A 13,056-nucleotide genomic window follows, 5' to 3' on the forward strand; every position below is an offset into this window, starting at 1 on the left:
TTTGTGTTGTGTAGCTCCTATGATGTAAGTAATGGGCCCCGCCTACCAGCCTGCTCCCTAAAATATCACTGGTTTGCTCCTTTCTATATATAGGGTGCCTACATTCTGCATGGACTGGTTGCATGACAACATGTGCAAATGGCTTTAGATACCTATTAGGTCCATAAATTACTATATAGCATATATTCAACACAAAAATCAGTGACAATGTGTTGTTGACAAAGGACAGCTGGGCATATAAAGGGCCCCATTACCTTCAGTAGCTTAGGGCCTCATCATACCTAAATTCGGCCCTGGTCTTTAGCAAGACAAGTGTTTGATTCATTAACAAACAAATGCTCCTTAATACCATTAACCAAACAAATGCTACTTAATACCAGCTGCTGTAAACAACAGGAGGTTGGCGGGGAGGGGGTTGCTTTCGTTTTTGAGTCCTGCTTGACGGTTTCCCGCAGCCACTGCAGGAACAGGTTGCTGGACTATTGGCCTGATCCAAAAGGGCTTTTCTTCTGTTTGTATTTGGATGTACAGTGGTACCTTGGGTTAAGAACTTAATTTGTTCTGGAGGTCTGTTCTTAACCTGAAACTGTTCTTAACCTGAGGTATCACTTTATCTAATGGGGGCTTCCGCTGCTGCGCTGTTCTCATCCTGAAGCAAAGTTCTTAACCCGAGGTACTATTTCTGGGTTAGCGGAGTCTGTAACCTGAAGCGTCTGTAAACCGAGGTACTACTGTACCTAAACCTCATTTTCTCACCGAGAATCCAGCTGTCTCCTCTCTCAGTGCTAAAAGCTTCATCACAATGTAACTTGCATCTAGGAGCCCTTATGGGTTGCTGCCAGGCCTGCATTCCCAGTTTTAGAATCCGTGATTTTTACAGCTGTTTAACATAATCAGAGATCCAGCACTCCCAACTATAATAAATAGCTTTTCTAACGCCATTCCATGTATTCCTCCCTTACCTCTGAAGAGAACATCGTGGCACAGGTCCCTATGCACCAGCAGACAACGGGCTTAGTGATCCGGCCTTCTTTAACACCCCTGCAGATCTTGTACTCCTCCGTTCCTCCAATCTAAAGAAAAGAAAAGAAAAGAAAAGAAAAGAAAAGAAAAGAAAAGAAAAGAAAAGAAAAGAAAAGAAAAGAAAAGAAAAAGGAGTCAAGGGAGGCAACTCAACCCATGTGGGCACAGCGCTCTTTAAAATGGAAAAAAGTATTTCACCAAATCAGTCTCCACTTTTGCAGGTGAAATTGGACCACAAGGGCTACAGGACTACAAAGAGAGCTACATAAAAAAGACTACAACTCCCATCATTCCTAACTAGCAGGACCAGTGGTCAGGGATGGTGGGAACTGTAGTCCAAAAACTGCCGAAGACCCAAGTCTGGGAAACCCTGTATCAAAGGATGAAGATGTGCAGATTTTGTTTTAATTTAAACATTTGTATGCTGTTGTTCCATTCAATGCAGTTTTAAAGTAAACCCCATAAAATGAAAGGCCAGTGAGGTTGCTTTTTTTAAAGGCTACCTACAACACACACACACACACACACACACACACACACCTTGGAAGTTGAACAGCTTAGTTCCCAAACATTTTGGCTCCCAAACGTCGCAAATCCAGAAGTGGCTGTTCCGGTTTGCAAACTATTTTTGGAAACTGAATGTCTGATGGGGCTTCTGCAGCTTCTGATTGGCTGCAGGACCTTCCCACAGCCAATCAGAAGCCGCGCTGTGGTTTTCGAACATTTTGGAAGTCGAACGGACTTCCGGAACAGATTCCATTCGACTTCCAAGGTACGAGAGAGAGTGTGTGTCTTTATATACGCACGCACGCACGCGCGCGCGTGCACACACACACACACACACACACACACATAGTGGCACCTCAGTTTTCGAACGTAATCCATTCCAGAAGACTGTTCAAGTTCCGAAATGTTTGAAATCCTAAAACTCAATATGGAAGCCTCAATATGTCAAACTCAATAAGGAAAACTCAGTACAGAAACTGCGTGGCATGTTTGACTTCTGAGGCGTGTTCGAAAACTGAAGCATTTACTTCCGGGTTTACGGCGTTCAAAAACCAAGGTACCACTGCATTAAAAAGATCTCATAGCAGTCCCATATCTTCAGAGAAAAAGCAGCTGCAAAATTAAAAATAAAAATGCTTTCCCAAAGCCCGTATGCCAAATGCCAGGCAAAATAAGAGTGCAAGATGTCTAAAGGGAATACAGAGGTGCTGTTGGTGAAGCTTCCTTCTGGAAGGAGGGGCTTTCGCAACAGTGGTGGCACAACTGAGAAGACAGTGCTCAGCAAATGCAAAGGAATCCTACATGAAGGTCATGTGAGGACTCAGTCAGCCTCCTCTGCGGCCAAACATTCCTACTTCTGTAGTGTACAGTGGAGCTTTAGGCATACTGACCACACAAATCATCATCTACTTCTAGATGAAACTCTCAGAGAGCCACCACCAGTCAATGTATTATTTTTTCATTATTTTTTCTATTATCACATACATCACATATCCACAACATTCATAATACAAACCCTCTTCCCTCCCTCCTGGGCCTCCCCCAACTTCCACTTCTGATTTATTTTCCCTTATTACACACTGCTTTATCTGAAATTACACTATTTTACTACGTTATCTAACCACCGGTCAATGTAGACAGTACAGAGCTAGATGGAGCAAAGGGACTTAAAAGGCAGCTCCGTATGTTCCTATGCTAAGATGAAGCCACAAAGATACCATTGCCAAGTGATGCTGGAGACAGAAAAACAAACTTGAAGGTACTCACTTCTCCTAACACCACTATCATCTTCACCCCAGGCGTGTCTTGGTAGCGTAAAACATGGTCCATGAAAGTGGAGCCAGGGTATCTAGGCGCAAGGGAACGGCGTGTTTTTTTAATCAGGTGTTTATGTAAAGAAGATTCTGCTGCTTAAAGAATACTGTACAACACAAACAGCCCAGATTTCAACTCCGGTCTCGAAGGCTCAACAATTTTTATCTACGGTAGGATGTCGGCTCTCTGCTCACAACAGAGAGGGATAGAATAATTTATTCCATTACACAAAACACTGGGCTGCACAACTGGTGGAGGGGGTGTATTTTAAAACCAGAAGTACAATTCACACAACAAGGATTTCCTTGAGGTGTAAAACAGGTCAAAACCATTGTGAATGTTCTACTGCCCATATCACGCAAAAATCTGTGGTAAATATTTAAACACTATGCTGAAAGAAAAGTTAAGATTCCTCTGACTTGTTCAGAGTTTCCTTTCAACAGAACAGTGGCATGGCATGGCATTAGGGAGAATGTGGAATTAAAACTACGTCGCCATAAGACTTGAGAGGCACTTTTGAGCCTCATTATGTCTGTACAGTGGTACCTTGGATTACAAACACCTTGGGTTACAGATGCTTCGGGTTACAGACTCCGCTAACCTAGAAGTATTACCTCAGGTTGAGAACTTTACCTCAGGATGAGAACGGAAATCGTGAGGCAGCAGAATGGTGGCAGCGGGAGGCCCCCATTAGCAAAAGCGCGCCTCAGGTTAAGAACGGTTTCAGGTTAAGAATGGATCTCTGGAACGAATTAAGTTTGTAACCCGAGGTACCACTGTATTAGACTCATCTTAAAAGTATATCTTTTTATGAACAGATGTCAATTTTATGCTTTGACTTGTATACTTATGTATCATGTGTGTGCCAATAAAGGAGGTGGGTGGGTGGATGGATTGAACAAGGATTTCAGAGCACACAGAATATCGCTTGGGCCACCGCTCTCACCTATCCCCACCAATGGCCACCCCTTCAAAGACGCCGTCTGTGGTCCTGGAGATGATGTTGTTAAGTTCATTGGACATCCCTCCTGAGCGGGAGACGTAAGCTACGCTCCCGGGGCGGTACAGCTTAGATGCCAAGATGTTATCTAGCATTCCACCTGTGTTTCCAATCTTGAAACAGCCGGGCTTGATTCCACCTACCTACAAACAAAAACGAAGGAGATGAAAAATCGGAGTGGTTGTAGTTTGTGTAATACAGTGGTGCCTCGCAAGACAAAATTAATTCGTTCCGCGAGTCGTTTCGTATTGTGATAATTTTGTCTTGCGAAGCGCGGTAGCCTGGTTATTAACGGTTGTGCGGGGGGGGGGAATCACAAAACCCTTTCGTCTAGCGAGTTTCTCGTTGCGCAAGGCATTCATCTTGCGAGGTACCACTGTAACAGCTCAACTGTTTCGAAAATTCTCTCTTTCATAAAATGAGAAATTCAAATCCAGAATTTTTGTACATGTGACAAGGGATTTTTGGATATGCAAATCAGGCCCAGAGCCAATCACACAGCATATTTGCTCCTAACTGATTTACCCTTAATTAGATAGTAACAGATCTATCTGTGAGAGTAGAAGGTGTGGCCCACAATTTGGGGATCTGATTCAGCCCCTGGGTATTTATTTATGGCTTCACAAGATCCTACAATTTTTGTGGTGGAAACAAAAAGGGGTCGGGGTAGACATCTGAAGGCAACCCTGTTCAGGGAAGTCTTTAATGTTTGATGTTTTATTGCATTTTTAATATTCTGTTGGGAGCCACCCAGAGTTGCTGGGGAGACCTGGCCAATTTATAGATTTCCACATCAACGCAAGTTAAAAACAAATCAACGAAGCAGAACAAGCCACAGAAAGCCAGGGTTCCTTCTTCTCTCACCGTTGCAGGCCCAATAATGGTGACTCCTTTCTTGTCTGCCATCTTGATCAACCGGCGAGTCAGCGCCTCTGGGATGCCTTCTGCAATGATGGCCACAGTGCGGATCTGCAGCCCAAGAGAGAATCAACGCCGACAATGACTTCCTGGAGTCTCTCCCTCCTCAGCGATAGGGAGGATCAGAAAAGCATTGGCAACTTTCAAGGCTTTCTAAAGCTCTTGGATGCAGGATTTAAAAATGAAAAAGTTTCCTTAGAAATCCTAAAACCAGGACTGTGAGTATCATCAGACAATTCAACATCTGCCACCAGAAAGGCTGGATTTTGCAAATTAGGCAAGTTAAATTTACATTGTTTTGCATAGCATTGCTAGTCAGGGGGGGCAGAGAAAGCAAAGCTGCTCTGTCCCCCAACCTTTGAAAATATCTCATTCATCCAGAACTGCCCAAATGCTATGGCTTTTCAGATCTTGCGTATACCGATCATTTTGGCCGGGGGTGGGGCGGGCGGGGAGAAGACTGTGCCCGATGGTTCTGCCTCCTTACTTTTGTGTATTTCATGGAAGTTGTGAATGTGGCCCTTAGACACAATTAGCTATATGTGTATATAGCCTTGTGTAAAGGTAAAGGACCCCTGGACGGTTAAGTCCAGTCAAAGGCAACTATGGAGTGTGGTGCTCATCTCGCTTTCAGGCCAAGGGAGCCAGCATTTGTTCACCGACAGCTTTCTGGGTCATCTGGCCAGCATGACTAAACTGCTTCTGGCACAACGGGACACTGTGACGGAAACCAGAGTGCATGGAAATGCCATTTACCTTCCCGTCGCAGCAGTACCTATTTATCTACTTGCACTGGCGTGCTTTCGAACTGCTAGGTTGGCAGGAGCTGGGACAGAGCAACGGGAGCTCACTCCGTCGCGGGGATTCGAACCACTGACCTTCCGATTGGCAAGCCCAAGAGTCTCAGCGGTTTAGACCACAGTGCCACCCGCATCCCCCTAGCCCTATGTGCACAGAGGTGATACCACAAGATCAGGAACCCTGCACAGGGGGAGCCAGCAGGCACAATCCCACTCTGCCTTTGCACATTACGTGTGACTGGAAGCTGTGATGTAATTGCTTGCACAGATCATTTTCTTTGGTTTTGCTTCTGTCCCGCCTCAGGACTTTGTCACAGATCCCGCCAACTCCACTCCACACACCTGCGGGTGGTTCATGGTCTCCACGGTGCTGTCGTAGGCCGAGCGGAGGGATGCAAAGTTGATCAGCACATCCACTTCCGGGTGCTTCTTCATGGCGTCGGCCATGTTCTTGAAGACGGGGATGAGGATCTCTTTGTGGCCCCAGTAGAACTTCTGCTTGTGGTCCCCACTGCAAGGAAACGCATCACACGCCCGGACATTAATTATCTGCTGCAACAGAGAAAGATGAAGGCGCACATGCATGCAAAAACAGTGGCACGTTTCCCAGTGTGGGGGTGTGCATTGCTGCTTTGGGCAACACTTGTGGAGCTTCTGTTGCTGCAGGTCAAAAGGAACTTCTTTTCCTGGCCCCACCTAAGCCTTAGTTCTCCCTGAGGTGGTCAATCTGCGTCTGGTATGCCAGACCTCAGGCTAGCGGCATGCATGTCTGAATGCTCATCCATACCACAGAAACAACAATCCCTCAAGGAGGGAGCTCACAAGCAGGACTCCAGCCTAGTCTCCTTTGGGGCAGGCAAGTTTTCTATGTACAGCCAAGATGAAGATAATTTACCTGTGGCTGAGTTTCCTAGGGCTGGGCAATATATTGATCTATCGTCCAAAACCGGTTTGAAGTCTATTAACTTGGTATTGGTTTCATAATTTTTGATCTGGCAATAAATCACGAATCGTGACATGTGTTAGGGCTAGGCAATATATCATCCAAAACCGGTTTGAGGTCCATATCATGATATCGGTTACATAATTCTTGACCTGAAAATATGTTGCAAATCATGGGGTGTGCACTCTATGCAAAAATCACGATGCGGGGAAAACCATGAAGCCAATCAATGCCTCTACATAGCTCCATCCTTATTTCAGATATTGCGCGGCAACCCCAGAGTCGTCCATGACTGGATCTAATGGTCAGGGGTCCCTTTACCTTTAATAGGTATCTAAAGCCATATGCACATGTAGAATGTAGGCACCCTATATATAGAAATGAGCAAACCAGTGATATTTTAGGGAGCAGGCTAGCAGGCGGGGCCCATTACTTACATCATAGGAGCCTACACAACAAAAAACACTGCTGCTGTATGTAGGTTTTATTTTATCTGTTTTTTATCTTATATTTTGGAAATGTACATCCAGGTTGTTTTTTCCTTTCAATCTTTTGGGGGCCCCCAAGAGTGTGGGGCCCTAAGCTATAGCTTGTTTAGCTTATACCCTCTATACGTATGACTACACAGCCATCTATTCCAGCAACAAAATAATCAAGTTTGCTGATGACACTACTGTGGTGGGGCTCATTTCAGGAGGGGATGAGTCCGCCTATCAGGACGAGGTGGAGTGGCTCTGTGTTTGGTGTAGAGAAAATAATCTGGCTCTTAATACTGCCAAGACCAAGGAACTGGTGGTGGATTACAAGGGGGAAAAGGCAGATATTCAGCCCCTGTTTATCGGCGAGGACTGGGTGGAGAGGCTGGCAGTATTTAAGTTTTTGGGAGTGATTATCAAGCAGGGTATGACTTGGAGCGCAAATACTACTGCTCTGGTAAAGAAGGCCCAGCAGAAAATTTATTTCCTCAAACTTTTAAACAATCTGAGTGAGAGACTGCTGGTGTCCTTCTACTGAGGCTCCATAGAGAGCATTCTTACATACTGTATTTGTGCTTGGTTTTCCAGCTGCACAGCCAGGGAGAGGCAGGTACTACAGAAGGTCATAATCACAGCCCAAAAAATTATTGGTCACCCTCTCCCATCTTTGGAATAACTATACAGTTCCCGTTGCCTTAAAAAAGTAAACAATATTTTACAGGATCCATCTCACCCGGGATATAGTCTTTTTGCACCACTGCCTTCGGGCAAGAGATATAGAACAATTAGATCAAGAACAAATAGATTGAAGAATAGTTTCTACCCCAGAGCTATAACCATCTTAAATGCTGTAACCAGATAATATGACCTTGGAGAGTTGTGATGGGTGTGTACGTATGTGCATGTGTGGCTGACAATGTGTTTTCTTTTTTGTTTGTTTGGTTTTTGTGCTGTTTTTTGTTTTGTTTTTATGGGATGGCATCCAATTTCGTTGCACTTGTACAATGTTGTACTTGTACTTGTACAATGACAATAAAGAAATCTTATCTTATCTTATCTGATATGTAAATCCCGCACTGCACTGGGGCCTCAATCGGAGATAAGAGATGAAAGGGGACCCATACTGAGGAGGGCAAAGCACGAAAGCAATGTCCAAGTTTGCAATAAAAGAGGGGGAAAGAGAAAATATATAATATTTAGCAGGACAGCGCTTGTTGCAGCCTAGCTACAAAGTTCCACCACTGCAGAAAAATGGCAGAAAGGAATTGAGATGCAGGAAGATACAACGGGAGTAGGCCCGCGCCCCCAGGTGGGACAGAGTCACTGTGAACATACGTGAATGGATAAACCATGGCAGCCACTGAAGGCTCGTCTCTGGAGCAGACGTAGTCGAAGTCCAACATGCCTTGCACAGCCCGTGTCTGCATCCCCCAGACGATCGCCTTGGTGTGGCGGCTGAACAAGGTGGTGGCTTTACCTGCGTGAATGGGAAAAAGAAGACAACCCCGCCCGCCCAGGGCCAGACGTTTAACATCCATACAGAAAGGCTCCAAGAGGCAGCGTATGGCCAAGCACGCGACTACAAAAGCCGTCGCTGGCCAAGCATCTCTCTCTCTCTGCATTACATTAAGGAGGCACATACCAGCCACTCGTAGGAAGCAAAGCGTGAGAGACAGAAAGCAGCCAAAGTCGTCAGCTTCTTGCTGGGAAGGTTTCCTGTCCACCACCCTTCAAGGCACACACTGGTTATTCTTACAAAGTTATGAAAACTGAGGTTCAGTGCCAAGGGCCTTCTGGCAATTCCCTCGCTACGAGAAGCCAAGTTACAGGGAACCAGGCAGAAGGCCTTCTCGGTAGTGGCACCCGCCCTGTAGAATGCCCTCCCACCAGATGTCAAAGAGAAAAACAAACTACCAGACTTTTAGAAGACATCTGAAGGCAGCCCTGTTTAGGGAAGCTTTTAATGTTTAATATATATATGATTGCATTTAATATTCTGTTGGAAGCCGCCCAGAGTGGCTGGGGAAGTCCAGCCAGATGGGTGGGGTACAAATAATAAAATTATTTATTTATTTATTTATTTATTTATTTTTTATTATTATTATTATTATTATTATTATTATTATTATTATTATTATTATTATTACAAAACTGTAAGCTTCTTCCAAAGGGTGCTTAGACAATCTTGGGGTGTGTGTGAAAATTCCCTCTTAAATGGACATCTTGACTGACCCAACTGCTCCCCTAAATCAGTACAATAAAAAGCAGCTGCGCTTCTCACTTCCGAAGGTCAGTGCTCTCCAGAAAGAATGAAAGAAACTACAGGATGGTGGGCACAAAATATTGCCACACACATACACACACAGAAAGAGAGAGAGAGAGAGAGAAACTACAAAGCTGTAATAAATCAAGACTCATATTGGAAAGCTTCTGTGATCCCTAAGCAACCACCAGGAGAGTGAAACACTCTGAACTGAACAATTCTGGTGTGCCTCTGCATTGGATCATTCAGTGACCCCTAGTGCAGAGAATAACAAAACTATTCAGCTTTAGAGGAAGCTGCCCGTTGCATCTCTGCACGAGTCTCTGCTTTTCTCCAAATCAAGGGCATGCTCTAAACAGGGGTGTTGGAAGGTGGGTGCAGGGGGGCCGCCCTTGGTGTCATGCCTGGGGGGAGGTTACAAAATCCCCCCAGGTGGATTGGCGTAGTGGTGCTCGCACCCCCAGCGGGCGTATTTTTGCGATCAGTGGTTGGATTTTCGCGAACGGTGGCCACGGGTGGTGCAAGCGCCACCCGCGAAAATCCGACCACTGATCGCAAAAAAAAGCTGAACAACTTTGGACAACGTTCCCAAAAATTGCAATGTGGGAGGTTACAAAAATATTTTCGCACTGGGTACCACCTGACCTTGCTACGCCTCTGGCTCTAAACAGCAAGTTGTGCAGAAACAAGGGTGGCTTCTCTCAGGGCAGATCTTATCCTCAAAAAACAAAGCAAACAAAAAAACCCACAAGTATTTTCAAGTATAAGAGTGACATGCCTCCCATTTTAATGCAGCTATCAGGAGTTTTGAAACAATGCCTAAATGCCCAGCTACACGTTTTGGAGCATACCTGGAAGTGCTGAAGGGGCAGTGGGAACAACAGATGTCCCACAGCTTTCTACACCTCCCTCCTATCTCAGAGGGATCCCTAAGGCCACTTACATAAAATGGAACCCGCTCAATATTGAAATCACAAGACTGAAAGCCAGCCAACCACAATACCAGTAAAGGAAAGTATATGAGTATCTGGCTTTGTCTTGTGGTACATCTGCAGAGGCTTGGGAAGCAGTGATTTGAGACTTGAAATTTCACTTATAGCAAAGTTGACAGCTCCTCTATTGCAATCCCAAGCACCTGCGGGGACAGGGGTGCAACCAACAAGGTTGCCCAGTATTTAATTAAGAAGGTGGGAAATCCCTCCATTGCAATATGCTTTTCCTGTTGTAGGTACTGAAAGCTAATTTGGAACTAGAAGCTGTAATGATGATTCTAAAACAGGGGTGGCTAGACTGTAGCCCTCCAGATATTGTTAGATTCCAACTTCCATCAGACCTTCAAGCCAGCGTGGCCAATGGTCAGGGAGGATGGGCTCAACATCTGGAGAGCAATGGGCTGAGGAAGGTTGCCCTGGTGGTTTTCATTACAATGGCAGCCACTCTTATCGCCAAAACACGCAAACACACTCTCAAGAAGTGTGCATGCACACGAAAGCTCATACGAAGAACAAACTTAGTTGGTCTCTAAGGTGCTACTGGAAGGAATTTTTTTTATTTTTTTATTTTGTTTTGACTATGGCAGACCAACACAGCTACCTACCTGTAACTCCCAGGGAGGTCGCCAACCAGAGACCCCACCAACCCACCCTGCACACATAAGCAGCTTAAACACACCAACCAGACTTCTAAAAACCACCACAATCTACCACAAATGCTGAAGTCGGATAGGGCCAAAACAGGGTATTGGGGTTTTTTATGATAAACCAAACCTTAAAGTGCCTAAAGGATTAGGAGAGGGAGCAGGAAACAGGGGCAGGATGAAAACAAAGGAGAAGGGCCAAGAGAACAAGTTTCCTTCTCCTATCTGGAAGGAGAAGTCCAGGATTTGATTCACTTATTGCTGCTCTTCCATCAAGGAACGCCAGGCAATACACAGGAAGTTATTTTAGCGCCTTGGTTCACATGCAACGCTAAGGCAATGCTATGGCTTAATGTGAGCGAGCAAACAAACAAACATGTGGGCTCCCAGAGAGGAGACTGGGGCTCCCCAGCTGTTTCTTTGCTGTGCTAAGCTAAGCCAAGCCATTATTTGGGCTTAGCGTGTCGTCCAAACCCAGCTGGTGGTTCAGCTTCCCCAGACAACCACAAGCTGTAAGCCACAGGGGAAAAAAACTTGTTTTGCAATGGTTTTATTGGTGTGATCCTTCCTGGGAATATTTTGACGGAAGGACGTTGTTGGAATAGCATCTCCTGTACTATAGCACTGCATTCCTGTGAGCCTATTAAAATCATGCAGATGAAGATTCCCAACAGAAAATTCCTCAGCAAGAATAGCTTACTGTAAACTCCAGTGACTAAAGGATAAGGTGGTGCCGATCAAAGAACAGGAATAAAGACAGGAAAAGATAAAGGGACATACGGTTTGAATTTGCAGCACCGCACTAAAAACTATGGGCGCAGATGGGGGCATCAGTCGATTTCTGCTCTCTGCAGTGGCGAAAGCACTATATGCCTGACACCTGCAAAGTCAGTGGCAAACCAGCTCACAATTCAATAGCAGGAGGGCCAATAAAGATTGCACTGGAACTGTACCACTCTGAGAGCAAGGGAGAGGTTTAAAAAGACTTGACAACAATACCACATCAGTCTGAATACAGTCTGCACTCTTTCCCCAGTTCTGGCTTGCATAACACCTGAGACAGGTCTATAATCAAAGTCTTAACAGGTAGAAAAGCTGTGATTTAAGGTGGGACCTTTTGTATAACCATTGCTCGCCCTTCTCAAAAAGGTGGCACTGGTTGCCTAGAGAATTGTTCACTGGGAGCGGAATCTAGAGACCCTGAAAGACACTGCATGCTGCCAGCAATTTACGGTATTTTTCCTCTCCGCTTTCAAAGAGATCTCATTTTAGGGGTGTGGCCTGAATTTGAGGGCGACTTATATGCAGACTAATACGGTAGTTGGTGATCATAGGCCCTTCTTTTCCCACAACTGTGTTTTAGAAGAAAAAAAGATCAAAATAAATAAGAGGCAAGAGGAGAAAGGAGAGAGACGTTTTTTAAAAGCCACATTACCAGGGACGAGAGGTCACAGGGACAAACCAGGCAACAAAACTGCAAGGATAAAGAGCAGGAATAACACCAGCCGACCCAAACCAAAAACCACACAGGACACCCGTTGAAAATTAACTGCACAAGCAGCTGATAGCAAGGCTGGACACTGAGCTGAGCTAGTGGTGGGGTCCTACCTTGAACAGGTCTCGGAGGTGGGGACGCATCTGTTAAAGAGAGAATCACCATTGCAAGAAATCTGACAAGGCTGCCTGTCTTGGCTTTCGTCTCACATTACGCTTGGGGGGGAGGGGAGGGGCTTAAGCGACTGCAATCTTAAGTATAGCGGTTTTCAAACCGGGTGTCTAGGAACCCAGGAGCTCTTTCAAATCTTACCAGGCTAGTAGGGAAAGGAGGAAAGGTATCTATCAATGCAGGGCAGGGAGGTGTGTGAAAACTATTGTGGTGGGCAACTGGCCCAGAATCAGTGGATCTCAAACTTTGGGGCATCAACCCCAGGGATGTGCAGGGGGAGTGGGTGTGGGATATAAAAGTTCCAGGGAAGGGAGAGGATCCCACAAGAGGTAGACCCAGAGCCACATTCGTCCAAACAGCACTGGTTTCGCATTGCGGCTGCCAGCAACAGAAGCTAAAAATCTTGCCTTGCACAAATCCGCACGTGGGTGGTGCTATGTGCAAAGATGTTACATGCTCATATGATGAAGGGGAGGTGATGCTCAGAAGATCTCCAGCCCGCCCACCCAG

At 45.5% G+C, this 13,056-nt stretch overlaps 1 protein-coding gene across 2 annotated transcripts in view; it reads right to left on the reverse strand.

The window, feature by feature from the left end:
• The window catches only part of ACLY (ATP citrate lyase), a 54,501-nt gene that overhangs the window by 9,303 nt on the left and 32,142 nt on the right, over positions 1-13,056 (reverse strand). The window contains exons 14-20 of one of the 2 annotated variants that reach the window (XM_033168850.1): positions 12,489-12,518; positions 8,317-8,458; positions 5,905-6,073; positions 4,709-4,813; positions 3,791-3,987; positions 2,797-2,878; positions 963-1,073 (exon numbers count right to left, since the gene is read on the reverse strand). In XM_033168850.1, coding sequence (XP_033024741.1) covers positions 963-1,073; positions 2,797-2,878; positions 3,791-3,987; positions 4,709-4,813; positions 5,905-6,073; positions 8,317-8,458; positions 12,489-12,518 — 836 coding nt within the window. The remainder of the gene's footprint in view (positions 1-962; positions 1,074-2,796; positions 2,879-3,790; positions 3,988-4,708; positions 4,814-5,904; positions 6,074-8,316; positions 8,459-12,488; positions 12,519-13,056) is intronic. The other variant, XM_033168851.1, reaches the window with a different exon arrangement.

The sequence above is a fragment of the Lacerta agilis genome, chromosome 14 (genome assembly GCF_009819535.1).
Source record: "Lacerta agilis isolate rLacAgi1 chromosome 14, rLacAgi1.pri, whole genome shotgun sequence".
In the NCBI taxonomy this organism is placed as follows: Eukaryota; Metazoa; Chordata; class Lepidosauria; order Squamata; family Lacertidae; genus Lacerta; species Lacerta agilis.